The 22423-nt window shown below is 39.7% G+C and overlaps 1 protein-coding gene across 2 annotated transcripts in view; it reads left to right on the forward strand.

Moving 5' to 3' along the window:
• CDK6 (cyclin dependent kinase 6) overlaps positions 1 to 22423 on the forward strand; it is a 261405-nt gene that overhangs the window by 176826 nt on the left and 62156 nt on the right. For both annotated transcript variants that reach the window (XM_086696222.1, XM_086696219.1), the window contains exon 5: positions 7791 to 7900. In XM_086696222.1, the coding sequence (XP_086552348.1) occupies positions 7791 to 7900 (110 nt within the window). The remainder of the gene's footprint in view (positions 1 to 7790; positions 7901 to 22423) is intronic.

Below are 22423 nucleotides of genomic sequence, written 5' to 3' on the forward strand. Positions count from 1 at the left end.
TCTCTTTAGACAAACACTGATAGAGTATAAGCAGACACCTAATTAATAATTCTGACTCCTCCCATTTTCTTACAATGATTTACACATAGACCAACCAAAAATCTTAGAAATACCAAAGAGATTTTTTAATCTTTTTTTATTGAAGTTATTAAATAGGAATTTGACAAATAGATGTCATACCATACAGAGCACTGTTGTTCAAAACTGAATTTTGAAATCTTTTTCTTAAACCTTATTTTTAAGGAAATCATTTAACCCCAAAGGATAGCTGAGGTTTTGAGATCTGTAAAACTCTTTTAAGAGTTCACATTGAAATATCTCAAAGTGAATTTAAAATCTTTCCCTCTTGGTTATTTAATTACAACCTGTATGCTCGCCTGTTGATTTATCGATGTTTCCTGTGTTGGATATTGAGGAAGGAGCACAGAGCTGGAAGCAGACGGTCCTGGTGAGAATCCCAGCTTTTCAGCATCTCTGCTCCATGATTCTGGCCAAATGACTTAGGCTCTCTGAAATTCAGTTTTCTTAGCTACCAAATGTGCTTACTAACAGCAGCTGACTGACTTTGTACTTCTGAAATCATCCTCCAGCCCCTTTTTCCTTTCCACGTTCCGTCTCCTGCACTGCCATATTTTCATAGCAACTGTTCATTTAAAGCTTGTTGTTCAGGGGCACCTGGGTGGCTCAGTCAGTTAAGTGTCTAACTCTGGATTTGTGCTCAGGTCATGATCTGGCGGTTTGTGAGTTTGAGTCCTGCATCAGGCTCTGCACTGCTTGGGATTCTCTCTCTCCCTCTCGCTCTCTGCCCCCCACCCCAACTCATGCACTCTCTCTCTCTCTCAAAATAAATAAAGTTAAAAAAATTTCTTTTAATTAAATTTTTTTTCAACGTTTTTTTATTTATTTTTGGGACAGAGAGAGACAGAACATGAACGGGGGAGGGGCAGAGAGAGAGGGAGACACAGAATCGGAAACAGGCTCCAGGCTCTGAGCCATCAGCCCAGAGCCCGACGCGGGGCTCGAACTCACGGACCGCGAGATCGTGACCTGGCTGAAGTCGGACACTTAACTGACTGCACCACCCAGGCGCCCCAAAATTTCTTTTAATTAAAAAAAAAAGGCTTGGTGTCCATGTATAGAGTCCTAGCAGACATGCTATATACGTATATGATTATTGTATTACTACATATAATCTGTTAATAAAAATGAGAAGGAATGCCGAGGGAGGGTGGTCAGTCAGTTGGGCATCACCTCTTGATTTTGGCTCAGGTCATGATCCCAAGGTCATGAGATCGAGCCCCATGTCAGGCTCCACACTAAGCGTGGAACCTGCTTGAGATTCCCTCTCTCCCTCTGCCCCTCTTCTTCACTTGCTCTCTTTCTCTCTCTCTCTCTCCAAAAAAAAAAAAAAATTATTACAATATATTTCACACTCTTCCAAAACTTATTCACTTAACAGTATATCATGGACATCTATCTGTGGTAGCACAAATGAGTGGAAATGAAAACTAGCTCATCTTTTTTGATGTCATGATAACTGAATAATATTCCCCTATTGGACATTTTGTGAGGTAAACATCCTTGTGAATACCTCTTTGTATACTAGACTAATATTTTGGATAAACTCCTGCAGGTAGAACTCTGGTTCAGCAACATGGGCACTATTCCTTTTATAAATACTATCAGATTGTCCTCTAAAAAGGGTGTGCCAATTTACTTTGAAACCGTTTTCCCATACCACAGCCAACCTGGAATGCATTTCCACTAATCAGGCAAAAATAATACCCCTTTATTGTGATGGCTTTCTTTATTCCTTCCTTATTTTTTTTAATGAAATTAAGTAATCTTTGATAGTGTGTTTCTTCTTGTGAATTGTCTTTTTATATTCTTTATCCATTTTTCTGTTGTATTGTTTATTTATGTAATTTGTTTTAGATGTTTTAATCCAGGTTGTTATTTGCCTTTTGCCTTTATTTTATACTGTTTGACAACGAGAATTTCAGCTTGAAATAGCTGGATATGTGAATCTTCATCTCAAGGTTCTATATTTCTCTTCATGCTGAAAAAGTCCTCCATATCCTAAGGTCCTCTTCTGTTTTATTTCTTTTTTTTTTTAAGTTTATTTGCTCTGAGAGAGAGAGAACATACGCAAGCAGGGGAGGGACAGAGAGAGGGTGAGAGAGAATCCCAAGCAGGCTCTGCACTGACAGTGTGGATCCTGATGTGGGGCTCAAACTCAACAAACCACGAGATCACGACTTGAGCTGAGATCGAGAGTCAGATGCTTAACCAACTGAGCCACCCATGCACCCCTCTCTTCTGTTTTCTTCTAATACATTTTTCTAGCTCTACTTTTTAGGTGTTCTATGTATGTACCATTTCTCCTTATACATGGTGTAAAGTAGGGATCAAGCTTACTTTCTTCCAAATGGATGGCCAGTTGTCTTGATTTCAAATGTTGAAGTATATTTTCTAACTAAGATGAAATTCAGCACCTCTAATAAGAGTGTTAAACTCCATAAATAGATCAGTCTCTTTCTGGACTTCATTCTTTTTTTTAACCTGTTAGCACCCACTGTTTTCATTTCCATACCTTAGAATGTATTTACAAATTCTCCTCACCCTTATTTCTCAAAACTAGTTTTAGCTCTTTTTTAAGCATTATTCTGCCAGAGGCCCTGTATTGTCAAAGTTAAATTCCTCCCACAAATCATTACATTGCCTTAAACTTCCATGTCAATATAGGAATGACAATTTTTTTTATAGTATGACTTTTTCCCCATCCTAGTCATGGTCTGTCTCATCATTTATTTAGTTTTTAAGTTCTTCAACAATATATATCATTTTATTTATATAGATTTTTCTTTTTTTTTTAATCAGTGTTTTTTTGTTACTATTGTGAATAGGATACTTTTTACATTATATTTTGTAACTGACTTATTAAGATTTATGTATTTATTTTATATCTTATGTCTACCATCAGCTAAATTATTATTATCCTAATAATATTTTTGTTGTCATAAATTTTATTTACCAGAATATAAGGCCAATGTGTATAGGGCAGAATCCCTTAGAAATACAAGGAGATTCTGGGGGAAAAAAACCAAAAACTCAATTCTCTTCCAGAGTTTGACAAAGTATAGAAAAATATAAGGATCTGTATGAGACAAAGTCTTATTAATAACCTCAGACTTGAGAATTGCTCTTCTGATACCCTATGTTACAAAATCCAGGTATGCACATAGTCCTTCAGAAAGCAATAATAAATTCTTTCAAGTAAAAATTGTACAGGTTACATTCTCTGACCATGGATTTGTAAACCTGAGATTCCAACAATTAAAAAATAACCATAGGGGCACCCAGTAGGTTGAGAGTCTGACTTCAACTGAGATCACAGCGGTTCTTGAGTTCGAGCCCCATGGGCTCTGCACTGACAGCCCCTGCTTCAGATCTTCTGTCTTTCTCTCTCTCTGCCCCTTCCCCACTCACTCAAGCATGTGTACTCTCTCTCAAAAATAAGCATTTTTTAAAAAGAGAAATAAATAACTTGACCACATGGAAATTTTAAAACATTTTTTTGAGTTTATTTATTTATTTTGAGAGAGACAGAGAGAGTAAGCAAGTGAGGGGCAGAGATAGAAGGAGAGAGGAGGGATCTCAAGCAGGCTTCTCACCGGCAGCACAGAGTCTTACTCGGACTCAAACTCATGAAACTGAGATCATGATCTGAGCCAAAACGAAGAGTTGGACACTTAACCAACTGAGCCACCCAGGCGCCCCTAAAACACTTTTCTACATAATGTATTCTTCAAAGTAGTTTATTCTTGGATTAAAGAGAAAATTAAAGTTAAATTATATATTATTTAAAGAACGAAAATGAGAAAAGTCCACTTAAAAATATATAAGTAAATTTTCTATCATTATTTAGAATTGAAAATAAGTCAAGTTTCGACATAGACAGATAAAGGCAAACAAAGAAACTAGGATGGGGAAATTTATAAAGATAAAAGTGGAAGTCAATAAAGTATAAAATAAAAGTTATTCCCCCAAAAGGGAAATAAAGCTCTATGTCAGTTGTTTTTAATAAATAATACAACTTAAGCTCCTGGAAAACTTGATATGAAGAAAAAACAAAATTACACAACATTAAGAAAGAAAATTCGATTTTCTCTTTCTCAGAAAACCAAGGAAACAAATGACATTACAATAATTATAAGAAATACTATGTACAGATTTAAGCCAATACATTTTAAAATCCAGATTAAGGGTTTTCATGGGGAAATCCTTTATCATTACCAAAATTGACTCAAAAAGAGACTGAAATCTAAACAGACTTAAGAAGAAATTCAAAAGATTGTTAAATATGTAACTGCTAACAAAGATCCTGACCCAGATGGTTTTATGAGTGAGTCCTTTTAAGAGACTGATCATTCTGATGTTGCTTATAATATTCCAGAATACAGAGGATAGAAACCTTGCACATTTCTAATATCAAAACATGAAAAATTAACCCAAAAAATAAAACTGTAGATCAGTCTCACTTATGAATATAAGTTAATATTCTAAATAAATATTAAGAGATAGAATCTAAGGGTCTATGAAAAGAATAATATATCATGATTGGGAGTGATTTACTCCAAAAAGGCAAGGATGGTACAATATTAGGATATCTGTTAGTGTGATTAATATACCACTCATAGAATGAAGGAGAATGATCACGTGGTCATTATTAATAGACATTTAAAGATATTTCATAAAAATTCATTATCCATTTTGAGTGGTAGCTAATTTTTAAAAGGAATAGAAAGGAACTTTCTAAACATATCAGTATAGTTATTTTAACTGTCTACACATTGATTTGATGATCACGATAGGTACACTAATTAAAGTACTACAAGTGAAAACAGTCCTACTAAAGAGTTTTGGGATGGGTAATCAGTCAGAAATCAGAGCCTCTTTAGAACAGCTTAAAATAATGCAATATTCAGATTAAAATTTTCATTCCATATGATGCTAGACTTTATTTCAAATGGAAGTGAGAAGGTAGGTGTGTGCCTGTACACTATGTTTATAAACCACTAGCGGAAGAAACTTTATGGGCCATTTACACCCACACTTTTGTTTGCAGTGTATCAGAGAAGCAGGGAAATATTGATAAAGCAGACATAATTTATGCAAGTAAAAACTAGAGCCCAGAATTGGATGCTCTTCTTAGCAAATGGAGTAAGTGCCTTCTTTCTCAGGAATGACTGGTGATTGAATTTTGCCCGATTATCTTCCAGCAATGATTGCCTTAAATCATTAATTAGGTATTTGTTAAACCCCAGTTGTTATGCGAGCAGTATTATGATGGGTATTTACAGATGTAACTATGGATAAAATCGGGTCCATGCCCTCTGAAACAAACCGTATTATGAACTATGTTACAAGGTGTGATTTTCAGGTGGCACTGGGTTCAGGGAGGTGATGGCATCAGAGGCAGGCTTTGTAAGATAAATAGAATTTCCACATGTGGAGAGAAGAAATGCTTCCCAGACCAGAACAGTATCAACTAAAGCATGGAGGCAGGAGCTGGAGGAAATGTCTATATAATTGAGTGGTGCTCAGACCTAGCCAAGGATCAGTATTACCTGAAGAACTTTGTTAAAAAAAAAAAAAAAGAGAGAGAGAGAGAAGAACTCCAAGGACCCCACCATGGAGACCTAATTCAGTGACAGAGAGATAAGGCCCAGACATCTATGTTTTTCTAAAATCCCCATGGATGATTCTGATGCACAGTCAGGGTTGAAACCCAGTGATGTGGTCTAGTATGTGACCAGCCTGTAAGGATTATGGAGATACTATGGGATATACTGCTGGAAAGAGAGCAGAGCCAATGATAACTGAGTAACACTATATGGTATTGTAGGTTTGTTTGCTTCCTTTTTTTTTTAAAGTTTATTAATTTTATTTTGAGAGACAGAGAAAGCACACACATTAGTGGAGAAGAGAGAGAGAGGGAGGTAGAGTATCCCAAGCAGGCTCCACGCTATCAGCACAGACCTCAATGCGGGGCTTGATCTCCTTAACTATGAGATCATGACCTAAGCTAAACTCAAAAGTCAGACACTTAACCAGCTGAGCCACCGAGGCACCCCATCTGCTTCCTTTTTTTAATTTCTATTACATCACCACCATCCCTCCATTAGATATCAACCAGATATCCCTTACACAAAATTTGACCTCTTGTGTGAATTCCAAGGAAAACCTGTTAAATGAGAGGAAGAGGAGGAACCGATCAAGAATCTTGTTCCAGTAAGATATGGCTGTATAATCCGCCCCCCCCCAAACTTAAAACAACAGTCATTTTATTATCACTTCTAATCCTGTGAGTTGACTGGACTCAGCTAGGCAGTTCTGCTCACTGTGACATTGGCAGGGGTGGGCCACAGTTGTCTGGGGGACCAGTCCAACTGGAATGTCCAAGACGGCTCACTCACATGGCTTTCAGCCAAGAGCTCAGCTGGGGCTCTACACTGGAACATCTTTGTGGGCTTCTAACTGTGTGGCACCTGGGCTCCAGAGGAAGTGTCTCAAGGGTAAGCATTCAAAAAGGCCCCGACTACCAGGCTTCTGCTGACCTAGTTTTGGTAGCCTCGGATATATTCTGTTAGTTGAGTTGACCAGATCACTGAGGCCAGCTCCTCAATGGAAGGTGAATTTAACTCCATCCCTTGATAGGAGGAGCAGCATGTGCCCACAGGAAAGAAGGAAACAGATGGCTGTCGTGTTTTGGAGAATTGCTACTGCATTCTTCATGCACCAAGTACTATAGCATCAAAGTACATAAAGGAGAATTTTAGGAAGTTTAGATAGATGTCAACAAAAGTACAATTAAACAAAACAATAAGTAAGGATAAAAGGAATCTGAATAATACAAAATGCTTATGTAATAGATTTATGTCTTGAATTCCTTATCTGACGGTAAAGAATATTACTTTATTTCAGGCATTCATAGAATATCTGCTCTCCCCAAAAGAGAAGCACTTGAACCCCTATATACTGTATACAGTATTTATACAGTATAAGGCTGAAGCCTATACATCTGTTTCCTTACCTGCCAGCCTTGCAGAAGTAGTTACAGTTGTGTTTGTTTCACCTGTTACTGTACACTACTCTGTATTAAAGGAGATTCTTCCTATTTGGGAATCCGGTACTCTGGATGGCTTTTTTACACATAGTATAAACAATTCAGTTACACATTCTGTCTTAAGTTGTTTTTATTTGTTTTCTGAAAAGAGCGGCATTGAAGGGGGTTTATTTTGATTTTGCACAGTCTCATGATACGAGTAGTTTTGACTTGTCCTGGGTGCTCTTTACACTTCAAGGTCAACATCCAGCAACCACTGGACTCATCTTCTGATTTCCCAATACTGCTGACCTAGGAATTGAGCTAGAATCATTGCCTACACTTATTTTCCATGTATTGTTTTTTTAAGCCCCTTAACAAAAAGAACAATTTTGAGATTCGTGTTTTTTTAAGTCTTTGCTTTGCTTTCTGAAATTCAGTTATTTTACCATCCTAGTAAGAAACACCCAAGTCTGAGGTGGGAACCCAGGTTGTGGGGATGATGTCATTTCCTGACCTGTCAATAATGAGTCCTAGTTGTTTATTGCTTCTATCTCAGCGTCCCCATATGATGGCTAAGAGCTCTTTCTGAACTGGATCTTGGCATTAAACCAGCCAGGATGAGAAGTTTAAGCAACCAGCCATCTTCCTCAGTAACGCTCAGATCTGTTTGCCATTGCAGGTCGTCACGCTGTGGTACAGAGCTCCAGAAGTCTTGCTTCAGTCCAGCTACGCCACCCCCGTGGACCTCTGGAGTGTTGGCTGCATATTTGCAGAAATGTTTCGTAGAAAGTAAGAGATACCTTTTGTTTCACTCTGTCTTCCTTAGAAAGAGGCTTTTTGGTCTTCAGTAATTTAAGTGACAGCATAGCATTTCTGTTGCAAGTAAGCTCATGCTAGGTCCAGATCCACCTGCTTCGTGTACCATGTCAAAGCCTGTCCTGGAGATGCTGTCTCTACGGTGTACTTACGGTGTAAGTCCTTACAGTGTACTTTTGTATGACTCTAGCTTCCAGCTCTCAGAAACTCTGTTTGGAAAGTAACATGCCACTGTTCTTCTGACTTATTTTTGTTGGTGATGATAGGACGTAAAAATATCCTCACGGTGGACTTTGTACACAGGAGAAGGACCAAGGCTGTTAAATGTATGGAAATTTTGATGGTGAGAATAGTTGCTTAAACAGAATGTTCAGATCGAAAAGGAATAGGCAAAGAAGATGTCAGCACTGCTTCAGAATACTGAAAATGCTGTCAGATGGAGGAGAGATTAGACATACCCAGGCACCACAGAGAACAAAACAAGGACCAAAGATACAGAAATTACAGAAATAAAGACTTTTGCACAGAAGTGGGAAAATCTAATGTTAGGCAGTCCTCTGAAGAGACGATTGGGGTCACTGAAAGTGGTGTATCCTCACTGGGTATTCAAGAAGAAACTGGACCACCACACATTGGAAGTGTTTGCAGTGGCATTCTTGGAGTGGGTGGATGGGCTAGATGACCTCCAGAGCCCTCTGATCCTGAGAGTCTATGATTCATTTGATTTTCAGGTCACAACAAGTAGCCAAACAATACAACAAAGATTTGCTGGGAAAATAATCCATTCCCAGTCACAAAATTCAGCAAATCAAAATTAAGCAGAGAACCTAATCATAATCTAATGACTCCTTGTTTTTCTATTTTCATTTCCCTATGTCCCTGGGAAACCTGAGTTGGGAAACTGAGTATATTCCTGTTGCGCATGTTATGTTCAGAGTGTTGGCTACATGATAGCTCACAAGGAAGAGAAGTGCTTGACTGTTCTTCTGTTTTAACCAAATGAAGTTTTAGTGCATGTAATAAATTTGGGGACCTATTTTTAGAATTCAGCATTTTTGTATATTGCTCACAGGAAGGGATCATGCCAAAGAAATCAAAGTACATAGATGTTTGATGCAGGCCTACTGTATGCCAAGTACAGGACCAAACTTCTTCCCTTCTGTTACCTTTTTATGCTTCCTTATCAAAGATAACTGAGAGGCACCTGGGTGGCTCAGTGCGTTAAGCGGCTGACTCTTGATTTTGGCTCAGGTCATGATCTCTTGGTTCGTGAGACGAGCCCCACCTTGGGCTTTACCCTGACAGCCCAAAGCCTGCTTGGGATTCTCTCTCTCTGGCCCTCTCCTGAGCACATGCTCTCTAAATAAATAAATAAACTAATTAATTAAAAAAAGATAATTGAGATGCAGTGATAAATTCATTTGTCTAACATCAAGCAGCTAAAAAGTAGCAAGGGTATTATTCCAAATGAAGTCTTGTGAGTTTTAATCCAATGTTGGTTTTCTACCAAGGAAGGAAGAAAATAAGTAATATTGAATTCAGCTGCAATGTTTACCAAACAAGCTAAATAAGTGGTTTGGAAGTGTAGTCCTTGGACCTACGGCATCAGCATCACTAAGGACCTTGGTAGAAATGCAAATTCCCAGCTCCCCCCATCCCTACCCCAGCCCAATGGATCAGAGGCTCTTGGGCTGGGGCTCAGCAACTTGTGTTTTCACCAGCCCTCCTGGCTAGTCTAATTCACCCTCCAGGGTAAGGACCACGGGGTTGGATGACAAGATCACCAGGGATGAGCAATGTAGATGTGCAATTCCCAGACCTCTCCCTTAGAGATTCTGATTCATTACTAGGCTGGGGCCAGGCATTCTTGTTTTTAAAAGTACCTCATGTAATTCTTTTCATCAGACAAGTGTAGAAAACATTGGGTTAAAGCATTATGGTCAGAACAGGAAATAATTTACTGTCAGTATGGCAAGGTGGGAGACAAGCAGGCATTCTAGTTCATCCCATAAATAACTTCGTTCACCTAAGAGCTGATTAGAGAAATGTCCGTTAAAATTACATTGATATGTCCGGAATTGTCTTCAGATATAAAGATTGATCCTGCTTTTGTAATAAGGGGGAGAGTGATCAGTTTTGCGGGTTTTGTTTTGGAGGGACTGTTTGTTTTTAAATAGGCTTCATGCAGGGTTTTTGTTTTGGGCGGACTGTTTGTTTTTAAGTAGGCTTCATGCCCAGTGTGGAGCCCAGTATTGGACTTGAACTCACAACCTGAGATCAAGACCTGACCTGAGATCAAGAGTTGGATGCTTAGGGGCACCTGGGTGGCTCAGGTGGTTAAGGGTCCGACTTTGGCTCAGGTCATGATTTCTCCGTTCTTGAGTCGAGCCCTGTGCCAGGGTCTGTGCTGACAGCTCAGAGCCTGCAGCCTGCTTTGGATTCTATATCTCCCTCTCTCTCTGCCCCTCCCCCGCTCACACTCTGTCTCTCTCTCAAAAGTGAATAAAGATTTAAAAACAAAACAAACAAAAACAGAAAACAAAAAACGAGTTGGACACTTAACCAACTGAGCAGGCTAGGCACCCCTGATCGGTTTTTTTTCAATAGTACAAGACTTGAATACCAGCCACTATTGATGATAAAACCATTATTTTTCTGAAAGATGTTAAAAGAAAGATAAAATTTAAGATATGTAGTGTTAAGCATTCACTAGTAAGGAATTTGCTGTATTCCTAAGCTAGTTGCTACCTATGCAACAGTTGTAACCTGAATTTTCATTTTATAGCATTAAAGCATTTTCCCACTGAAGTGGTGACATAATTGCTAATCTGGTTCCCAGTCTAGCTTGCAGAATCCTATATAATCTGGGATATATATGAAACATTATTTCTACTAATTCATCAAAACCTATTTTCCATTTATAACATTTTTTTCTACGGAAAAACTCATTCTGTCTTCCAATCCAACATGACAGGGATACCCGTCTCTTCACCCCAGCATGGAGTCTGGGAAGGGGGACTCAATGTTGGAGACTTAGGGAAACGCTGCTTTCATGATGGCAGCAACAGTCTGCTTCAGTTTACTAGGAAAGTGAGATGATGAGTAGAGACCCGTTGGCTTTTTAGATGTGCACAAAAGAAAGTACTCTGTCTCTTGGAGCCTTGCATAGAGGTAGTAAATTGAGATTTAACTGCCTGAAGGAGGAAGCAATATCAGAATCCAGGCCCATGTGGACGAAGGAGAATGAATCCAGGCTTAGTACACACCATTCACAGGGTGGGTGCCCTGTCTCCTAAGTAGTTCCTGCTTTGGCTTTGACCTTGAATATGGCCGTAGGATCTGACCTTTGTTCCTCCTCTGTTCTTGTTTGGTATTTCCTATGATAATACCAAGATAATCTGATTGTGCCCGCTTCTTACTTATGTCAGATGAGTTCTGTGGTCCAGTCCCCAGCTGGTCCTGATTCTGTCTTGATTCCTGAGTCCATCTTGACACACCTATTGCAGTGTCCAGCTGAGAATTTACAAGCCATAGATTCTGAAAGTAGACCCCCTCATTACCTTAGGCTAACTCTAAATCAGAGAATCCTGGCATGTGTCCACTCTGGGTTCCTACTTGTTATTATGGCAGTATTTCCCAAATTTTGTCATCTTTTTTAACACTTCCATGATTTTTGCCATATCCTCGGAACAACTATACTTACTTAATTTTTTAACCTAAACGATTTACCTTTTTTTTTAATTGGAGTATAATTGACATACAATATTATGTTAGTTTCAGGTGTACAACATAGTGATTCAACATTCGTATACATTACAAATCAATCGCCACATTAAATCTAGATCCTGTCACCATACGAAGTTGTTATGTATTATTAACTCCAGGCATACCTCATTTTATTGTGCTTTGCAGATGCTTTTCTTTTTTTTTTTTTTAACAAATTAAGGTTTGTGTCCTGCCCCAAACAAGTCTGTCAGCACCATTTTTCCAACAGCATTTGCTTACTTCATGTCTCTGTGTTTCATTTTGGTAATTCTTATAATATTTCAAGCATTTTAATTATTATCATATTTGTTATGATGATCTGTGATTAGGACTCACTGAAAATTCAGATGATGATTAACATTTATTAGCAATAAAGTATTTTTAATTAATGTATATTCATTGTGTTTTTAGACATAATCCTATTGCATACTTAATAGACAAGAGGGTAATGTTAAACATAACTTTTTTATGCACTGGGAAACCAAAAATTCATTTGGTTCACTTTACTAATATTTTATTATGGTGGTCCGGAACTAAAGCCATGGTATCTCCAAGATTTGCCTATATTGCATTCATTTCTCCTCTCTTTATTATTATCTTTCTTCTACTAACTTTAGGTTTGTTCTTCTATTCCTTTAGGTGTAAAGTTAAATTGCTTATTTGAGATTTTTTTCCTGTTTCTTGAGGTAGACCTGTATCACTGTAAAATTCGGTCTTGGAACTGCTTTTGCTGTGTCTCATAGATTTTGGACTGTTGTCTTTACATTTCATTTGATTTCCTCTTTGATTTTTTCATTGACCCTAAACAACCTAAGTTGTTTAGTAACATGTTGTTTAGTCTCCATATGTTTGTGGTTTTTCTAGTTTTCTTCTTGTAACTGATTTTTAGTTTCATACCATTGTGCTTTGAAAGACACCATATATGATTTTAATCCTTAAATTTATTAAGACTTGGTTTATGTCTTAACATGTGATCTATCCTGGATAATGTTCCATGTACACTTGAAAAGAATGTAAATTCTGTTGCTTTTGGATGTTATGTTCTGTAAATATCTGTTCAGTTCATCTGCTGTAAGATGTCATTTAGGCTAATGTTTCCTTATTGATTTTCTGTCTAAATGATCTATCCATTGGTGTAAAGTGAAGTGTTAAAGTAGTCCCCTGCTTTTACTGTGTAACTGTCAGTTTCTCCCTTTATATTTGCTAATATTTGCTTTATATGTTTAGGTGCCCCATGTTGGGTGTGTACATATATGTGTGATATCTTCTTATTGGACTGATCCCTTTATGATTATATAATGTTTTTCTTTGTCTCTTGTTACAGTCTTTGTTTTAAAGCCTGTTTTTTTCTGATACGAATATTGCTACTTTAGCTTTCTTTTCATTCCAATTTGCCTGGAATATCTTTTTACATCCCTTCATTTTCAGTCTGTGTGTCTTTAGATCTGAAATGAGTCTCTTATAGTCGACATATAGATAGGTCTTGGTTTTTTTGTTTTGTTTTGTTTTGTTTTGTTTTGTTTTTTAATCCATTCAGCCACTCTGCCTTTCTATTGGAGCATTTAGTCCGTTTACTTTTAGAGTATTTATTGATGGATATGTACTTATTGCCGTTTTATTGATTGTTTTCAGGTTCTTTTTATAGTTCTCTGTTCCTTCTAATTTTTTTCTCTTCCCTTGTGACTTGGTGACTCTCCTCAGTGTTATGTTTTATATTTCTTTCTCTTTATTTTTGCATGTCTGTCAGAGGTATTTGGTTTGTGGTTACCATGAGGTTCATATATAATATTCTATATATACATATAGCAGTCTATTTTAGGTGAATTGTTTCCTATTTTCACACACATGCTAAAACCACTACATTTTTACTCCCTTCCATCCATGTTTTATATTTTTGACACTATATTATATACTATTTTGTGTATTCCTTGACTGATTATCATAGGTCTAGATGATTTTACTATTTTTGCCTTTTAACCTTCATACTAGCTATGTGGTAGATAATCTACTACCTTTACTATAAATTTACCTTTACCGGTGAGATTTTTTTTTTCTTTCATAATTTTCTCCTTTCTAGTCATGGCATTTTCTTCTCCATTTAAGAAAAAAATTTTTTTGGGGCGCCTGGGTGGCGCAGTCGGTTAAGCGTCCGACTTCAGCCAGGTCACGATCTCGCGGTCCGTGAGTTCGAGCCCCGCATCGGGCTCTGGGCTGATGGCTCAGAGCCTGGAGCCTGTTTCCGATTCTGTGTCTCCCTCTCTCTCTGCCCCTCCCCCGTTCATGCTCTGTCTCTCTCTGTCCCAAAAATAAATAAACGTTGAAAAAAAAAAAAAAATTTAAAAAGAAAAAAATTTTTTTAAGTTTATTTTTGAGAGAGGGAGTGCACACAAATGTGCTCATGCAAATGGGAGGGGCAGAGAAAGAGAGAGAATCCCATCTGGGCTCTGCACAGTCAACACAAAGCCTGAGGTGGGGCTTGATCTCACAAACTGTGAGATCATAACCTCTGCTGAAATCAAGAGTTAGCCACTTAACCAACTGAGCCACCCAGGTGCCCCACCCCCTTTTTTTTATTTTGTAGAGAGTGTGCAAGCAGGGGCGAGAGGCAGAGGGAAAGAGAAAATCTTAAGCAGGCTCCACACTCAGTGCAGAGCCGTCCACTGCAGGGCTGAATCCCACAACCCTGGGATCCTGACCTGAGATGAAATCAAGAGTAGGATGCTCAACCTACTGAGCCACCCAGTCACCCCTCTTTTCCATTTAAAGAAATCTCTTGAAGATTTCTTGTAAGGTTAGTTTGGTGCTGATAAACTCCTTTAGCTTTTGCTTGTCTGCAAAACTCTCTATCTCTCCTATTCTGAATAATTACCATGATAGGTAGAGTATTCCTGGTTATAAATTTTTCCCTTTCAATGCTTTGAATATATCCTGCCAGTCCCTTCTGGCCTGTAAAGTTTCTGCTGAAAAATCAGATGATAGCCTTATGGGGGTTCCCATGTTTGTAACTAGTGGTTTCTCACTGCTTTTAAGAGTCTCTATCTTCAACTGTTGACACTTTAATTATAATGTGTCTTGGTGTGGATCTCTTTGAGTTTATCTTATTTGGGATTCCATGTGATTCCTGGACTTGGATGTCTTTTCTTTCACCAGGTTAGGGAAGTTTTTAGCCATTTTTTTTTCAAATAGGTTTTCTGTACTTTTCTGTCTCTCTTCTCCTTCTAGGATCCATGAAATATCAAATATTAGTGTCCCAAAGGTCTCTTACACTATCCTCAATTTTTTTTTTCATTCTTTTTTCCTTTTTCCTATTTCAGTTGGGTGATTTCTACTTACATTGTCTTCCAGATCACTGATCCATTCTTCTGGGAACCTCTAACCTGCCGTTGATTCCCTCTAGTGTATTTTTCATTTTAGTTATTGTATTCTTCAGCTCTGATTGGTTCTCTTTTTTTTTTTTTAATTTTTAATTTTATTTTGAGAGAGAGAGAGCGCACATGCAGGGGAGAGGGCCAGAGGGGAGGGGGCGGGAGAGAGAGAGAGAGAGAGAGAGAGAGAGAGAGAGAGAGAATTTCAAGCAGGCTCCACACTCAGCATGGAGCCCAATGTGGGGCTCAATCCCATGACCCTGGGATTGTGTCCTGAGCCAAAATCAAGAGTCAAACACTCAACCAACTGAGCCACCCAGGCACCCCTAGTTGGTTCTTTTTTATATTTTCTAGACAATTTACTTTTGTTAGCCTCATCCTGAGTAAAAATATATAAAATCAGATTTGATGAACCATTTATGTGCCTAGTACACACTCAAATAGAAATATAACCATTAAAATTATTGAGAAACATAGTCCATGTTCAACCCCTAAAATCATCTCTCTCACATGTCACCAGTGGTCTATGTCACATGTTGGAAACCTTTTAACAAGCATTTCATTTAATCTACAAGTAACTTACTGTGTGGCTACTATATGCAAGACCCTTTTCTAGAGAGATAAATTAAATTCTAGTGGGGAAGAGAGGCATTGCGTGCATGATTAGTTAATTAGCCAGAGCCAGGTAAATGCTATGAAGAAGCATAGGGTTCTGTGAATAGGTATAATGAGAAGAGTGTTTCCAGAGAGGGAAAGAGATTTCTTAGTGGAAGGCCAGAAGTCAGGATTAACCTAATTTAGAGGTCACATCCTAGTTGTTTAAATAAAATTATTGAGGAATAATCATTTATGTATTAGGAAGGCTCACCATTCTCCATAAAACCTAAGGAGAAAAATAAGAAACAAAGGGAGGTGACATTTGTCTGTCATGTGACAGACACAGGGCCAGGCCCTTCACACACATTATCTCACTAAACCCACATTCTGAGGACTATTATCCAGTTTCCAGATGACAGGCCAAAGTCTCCTGCAAGGAGAGTAAATAATTGTCCATGGGCACACAGCTCTTAAATGGCAGAGCCAAATTTGAACCCAAGTCTGCCTGACTGTATAACGTTTGATTGTTTTTCACTCTGTCATGTTTCTGCCCTTGCTGTTGTTTCACCTATTAGGTTATATTTTTATCTGGAATGTTTTATGCATTATTACAGTGTAGCAGCAATGACATTTTAGAAGGTCAAGAAGCAAACCATGCATTTAATACCTTTGATTTCCAGTCTCTCCTGTCTTAGAAAAGTTGGCCAATTCTCTGTGATATTATTAAGAGTTGCCAGAGGGGGACGCCTGTGTAGCTTAATCGTTTAAGTTACCAACTTGATTTTCGGCTCAGGTCATGATCTCATGGTCTTGAGAACGAGCCCTGCGTCGGGCTCCACACTGAGCATGCATGGAGCCCACTTAAGATTCTCTCCCTTTGCCCATCCCCACTTGTACATGCATGCTCTCTCTCATAAAAAAAAAAAAAAAATGAGTTGCCAGAGAGTTTTAATACTATCTATCAATATCATCTGGGTTTAATAATTGCCCCAATGACTTACAGCAGCATTTTACAAAATGGCTGAAAGTTGAAGTTTTTTTTATCCTCCTTTAGCTCTTTGTCTATGGGTAGTCCATCTGTACTCCACATTGAGTTACCTTCTAATACTAAAAAACAGTGTTAGGAATTTGGTCAGCTAGCCAGGCTGAAGGATGGGACGAGATGGGATAGGATGGATGGATGAGATAGATTGATTTTTAACTTCATAGCAAATTAAATTCACAATTGCTAACTATCCAGGTTATCTTGTGATCCTGATCAGAACTATTGTCTGTGGTTTGAAGGTTATGGGGTTTTCCAGGTTATAGCAAAGTCATAAAAAGAAAATGCACGTTTGAAAAAAAAAAACTAATTCTAAAACTAGTTCTTTGAATATGGAGATTGTGGTAAGCAGATAGTAATTCTTAGAAGTTCTCAGTTGCCAACTCTACTGATTCCTAGCTAAGAAATGCCAAAAGCTATTAGGAAGAATATAATAAATACAGTCACTGTTGGAAGGAAACAAACAAGGCTTCATGGTTATATTATCCCATGTATGGTGGCCTCTCTAGGCTTGTCGTCATTGATTTCTATGAATTAAATACCCAGTAGCTGAGAAACAGACAGTGAAACTGTCTTTTGTGGCTGAGTGGTCTGTGAACAGATGTCTTTAAAATGTCACTGAGTGCCTTGCCAGTTTTCCCATTGGTTACTGTGTTGGTGGTTCCCCATATTTGAATGCTCTCTCCTTAGTGACATCAATAAAATGTGGTCCTTAATTAAGGGCTGACCTGAATAACAAGGCACCAGAAGGCAAGCTGTAGCCTGTAAGTGGAAACCCATTACCTCAGGTTAGGTCAGAACACGTGTGTGGAAACCCGGGCACTTAGCTGGACCTTGAGATTTCTTATCTCTTCTTGGGTGCTTTCCTAGGCCCTTTTATTTATGTATTTATTTTTCTTTAAAGAACCAACCAACCAAGTGGGAAGAACTTTAAAGAAGCCTTTTCTTGAGTAAGGAAATACCCACAATGGTACTTAGGAAAAGAACTGATCTTGGTTGAATAATGCATAAAAGGTAGTTCTAATAACAAAGGAGCACCATTAATGTAATCAGTGTTGATTTCTCTTATTCTTAATATGTGTTTTATTTTAACATGAATTTGAAAAATGCATTTGTTTTCACGATCTATATCGAGATGCTGCCTTAAGCCGTGGCCTTTCCCTGTTGGGACAGCTCTGCGGCACTTGGGCATCCCAACCCACAGCCACTTGAGTCTGGCACCCTGGGTCTGCCTGTTCTGTGGTCTTCTCTGCAAACTAGATTTTATCTTTATAGTATTCTTCTGCCATTCTGTCATCCTGCCCTTCCCTCCAACTGCCCAAGTCATTGCTTCCCTTTTACTGACAATTACTGCTCTGTGACTTCTCCCCATGGTCTCATCCCTGTTCTTTTTTATTTTTTAAGCTTATTTATTTATTTTGAGAGAGAGAGAGAGAGAGAGAGCAGGAGGGGCAGAGAGAGAGGGAAAGAGAGAGAATCCCAAGCAGGCTCCACACTGTCATTGCAGAGCCCCATATGGGGCTTGAACTCATGAACCGCGAGACCATGACCTGAGCTGAGATCGAGTCGGATACTTAACCGACTGAGCCACCCAGGTGTCCCTGGTCTCATCCCTGTTCTGAGCAGCTGCTTCCCCCTTCTCTGGCTCTCGCAACTTCTACTCATCCTTTCTACTCTGTCCCTTGGAATCCCTGTTCTGAGCCACAGGTTGCCCCACTTCGCTGAACTTTCCTCACAGTCTCCTTCTCCAGGGCATTTTCTGTCCATGCTCTCTTCCCTCAGAATAGAACTGGAATGTTCTTGGGCATCTGCTCCTGAGGGCAATATTCTGCCATTATTCTCTCATCTCCTTTTTGCCATCCTCTCCTCCTCCCTCTCCCCCATCTTAATTACATCACCTGTCACATACAGGACCAGTGATTTTGTTTTGGTTTTTTTTAAGCATAAAGCTTTTTTGAAGCATAGTAGCTTTTTCAGAGCTACGCTGAGGTAAGAACTGTTACCAATGGAAGTGCTTTGAATGTAGAAGGAAACAGCAGATTGAGGGTCCTGACTGACTTCGCTCACATCACTCAGCTTACCCTGTCTCCCTGTCCCCCAGCCTGTACTTAAGCATTCAGGACCTTCTGATGTACTTGTGTCCTTTGCTCACTCCTCATGGGCACTGCACCTTAGGCGTCATCATCCAAGTGATGTGACGCCTCATCCATTTAAAATAAAGCCCGGCTTACAGACAGAATCAAGGGCAGCTAGAGCACACAAGCTTTCCAACCCTTGCCATCTGAGCTTTTGGTGGCCACATCGCCTGTCCTCTGGATCCATAGCCTCAGACCTGGTCCCATGCACAATTTCTTACCCTCCGAACCCCTCTAGTCTTTAAACTCAGTCCGTTCCCATAGTCCCAACCCAACATTCAGCCATGTCTCCACTTCATTGAGATGAGTGAGGCTATCCAAAGTGAGCTCCTCTGTGCCCCTTCTTTCAACCCAAAAAATCTCTCCTTATCCTCGCCCTCTCTCCTTCTTCTCTCCCGTTTGCAAGAAGGTTGCATTCTTCTTCCTTATAAGACAAGCCCTTCAACTTATGTTCTTGATCCTACCCTGCTTCTGGACTCTCCCACCATCCATCATCCCTTCTGATTTTCTGCTCCAGAGTCTCCCTGTCTACTAGCTCTCATGGCTCCATCCTAGAAAAGACCTCACTCCCCTTTTCTGTGCCCTCAGTCTTTCTCCTTCCTTTCATGGCCAAACTTCTAAAAAGAACAGAGTCTCTACATTGCAGCCTCCACCTCTTTACCATTTGCTATTCCCTAAGTCCTTCCAGTGATAAAAATAACAGATAATATTTATTAGGAACTTGCTATGAGCTAAACACTATACCAAGGGCCTTAAAATATATGATTTCTTACATCTCAGAGTAACTTCATGGGATACTGTTGTCCCCCACTTTACAGGTAAGAAAACTGAGGCCTGAGAAGATAAAGTAGTACAGAATCCCACAGCTAATAAATGCTGAGGAGATGCTCTGAAGCCAGGCTTATCTGACTGCACAATCCTCCTAGCGATGCATCCGCTGCCTTCTGAGTTGATACGAACCATCTCTCCATCCTCATCTTGCTTGGTGTCTTCAGCATCTGAATCCCATGACCACTTGTCCCATTAACCCTCCCTGTCCTTGCTGTTGGTGAAGAGCACCCTACAGGGTACCTCTGCCTTTGTCTCCTTTACCGGCTCTTCTTCATCTTTCTCTTCCAAACCTAGATGTTCCCAAAGACTTTCTGTCTAGATAAGATGCAGATGGGCTCCAGAGCCACGTTCCTGTTCCCTGATGGACTGTCTGTCTGCCAACCATTTCACAGACACCTTGCCTTCACCAGACCCCCACACCAGCAATTCCTCTTGCCATCACTTTTCCTATTAATGGAACCAACATCCTCACAGTTACCCAGCTGGGTCCTCAAAGTCACTTTGGGATCCTCCTCATCCTTCTCATATTTCCAAGCCCTGTGGTTCCCGTCTCCACAGGGTCGATCAGATCTTGCCTCTTTGTATCATGACTTCTGTCACCTCAGTTTGGGCCTTGACAGTCAGCCTAAAGCACTAACCTGCCAGCCTGCTTTCCTGTCTCCTGCCTGTTCATGGATTCAGGATAAATCGGTCTTTCCATTGTCACCCCTTTACAAAAACCTGTTAAAACTGGTGTAGGATCTTTGGCTCTCAAGACCTTCTAAAGAAGCCCCCAACTTTATTCTGGCCTCAGCACATATTCCTGTCCAAGATGTAACTTACAGGTTAGTGAAAGCAACCTACCTTTTGACCCTAAAATACACATCATGATTTTCCTCCTTAGAACCCATGTGATTCTCTTGACCTGGGTGCTCACCTGCCCCCTTTCATTTTCCAGAGCTAAACCTAGAGGCTACCTTTTCAGAAGGAGACCTGCCGCACTCCCCCCACCTCCATGACTCCTCAGCACCCTGTGTGCACCTGTCTCATGGCACTTTTCTCAGCCACTTTCTTCCTGCACACATATGTCGTCCACCACAGCTACAGTAATGATGTGATGCAGAGCCGTATTCTTTCTTAGGAACCAGACACTTAGCCCTGTTTTGGCCCTGCCCTGCCAGCTCTGTGACTAAAGGCAAGCCATCAGCCTGGAGTTCAGTGTCTTTATCTGTAAAATGGAGAGGCCACGAAAAGACGCAATAGCCATGGTGTCCAAACTCCTCTGCCTAGCTCAGGAACTACTGTCCTTTCTTGCTCCCACACTCCGTTTTATTCAGAGCAGCCTCACTTCATCTTTTTTATATATTGGGCTCCTGAGATTGACAAGAGTTTTAAAACACAGCAGTGGATAATGGCCAAGATTCATTCTAACTCTGATATTCTTTGCTTCTGGGTAAAAGCATGACTTGGTCATTTCTGGAACCCTTGACCATGTCTGGAACAGCTAACATTTGTTGACAGAGTTTATTACATACCCTTGCATGTGGTCCTGAGCACTTGACATGTATTCTGCAGTTTAACCTCCCCAAGTGACCAGCCCCAGGATCCACATCTGGTCATTGGCAGAACTTGAACTCACAGCTGAAGACCTATAACAGGTACACTGAATTGTAACAAGCAACACTGAATATTAGAGAGACATCAAATAATAGAGAGTAGCATTATAACGGTGTGTGTGTGTGTGTGTGTGTGTGTGTGCATGCATTCGTTCCTCCCTCTCCACCCTGCTCTTCCTTTACCTAAATATTTGAATATATAGATATCCCATCCAAAAAGGTCTAAAGCAGCTCTGTCCGATAGAAATACAACGTGAGCCATGGCGTAAGTCAAAATTTTTAGGAGCCTCGTTAAGGGGGGGGGGGGGAAGAAACAGGTAAAATTGGTTTTATTAGTGTATTTTATTTTAAATCAATGTATCCAAAATATTATTTCAGTGTAATGAATATTTAAGAATATGAATGAGTATTTTACATTCTTTCTCATGAGTCTTCAGACTCCAGTGTGTATTTTACACTCACATTTCAGATGAGCCACACGTCAAGTGCTCAGTAGCCACCTGGACTATACTAGACAGCACAGATCTACACCATCAAATAGAAGGAAAAGTAAAGAAAAGAACAGGCTGTCATTCATTGGCAAGAGGAGAAAAAGTGAGTCAGTGCCCTTCTCTCCTAAACTCATTGAATCTCAGTGAGATTCCTTTTTCTTCTGTCTCCTGTGTCTTTTCTAGTTTGGGCTGTAAAAGTTGGGGTCCTCATATGTAAAACTAAGAGAAGTGACGTTGATGCAGGTGCTTGGCCTTTGTCCCTGACTTGGTGGCACTTGAATGCCAACCTGCACGTGGTTTGTCAGCACCAGCAGATCTTCCCCACTATGTCCTCTTTTAAAATTGCTTGCACCTGGAGCCTCGCCGTCTCTGTGATCTCTCTACATACCACTTTCAGAAACAAGAATTGCTGAGTGCAGGAACAAATTAGGAGATGTAGATGCCAGCTAGCTTTATTTAAAAGAAAATAAAAATTTTTAGGGGCACCTGGGTGGCTCAGTCGGTTAAGCGTCCAACGTCGGCTCAGGTTATGAGCTTACAGTCAGTGGGTTCAAGCCCCGCGTCTTCAGAGCTGCTTCAGATTCTGTGTCTCCCTCTCTCTCTGCCCCTCCCCCACCCAAGCTCTGTCTCTCTCTCTCAAAAACAAGCGCTAAAAAATTTAAAAAAAAAAGGGAA

This window comes from Puma concolor, chromosome A2, assembly GCF_028749965.1.
Source record: "Puma concolor isolate L17-30 chromosome A2, mPumCon1.1.hap2, whole genome shotgun sequence".
Taxonomy (NCBI): Eukaryota; Metazoa; Chordata; class Mammalia; order Carnivora; family Felidae; genus Puma; species Puma concolor.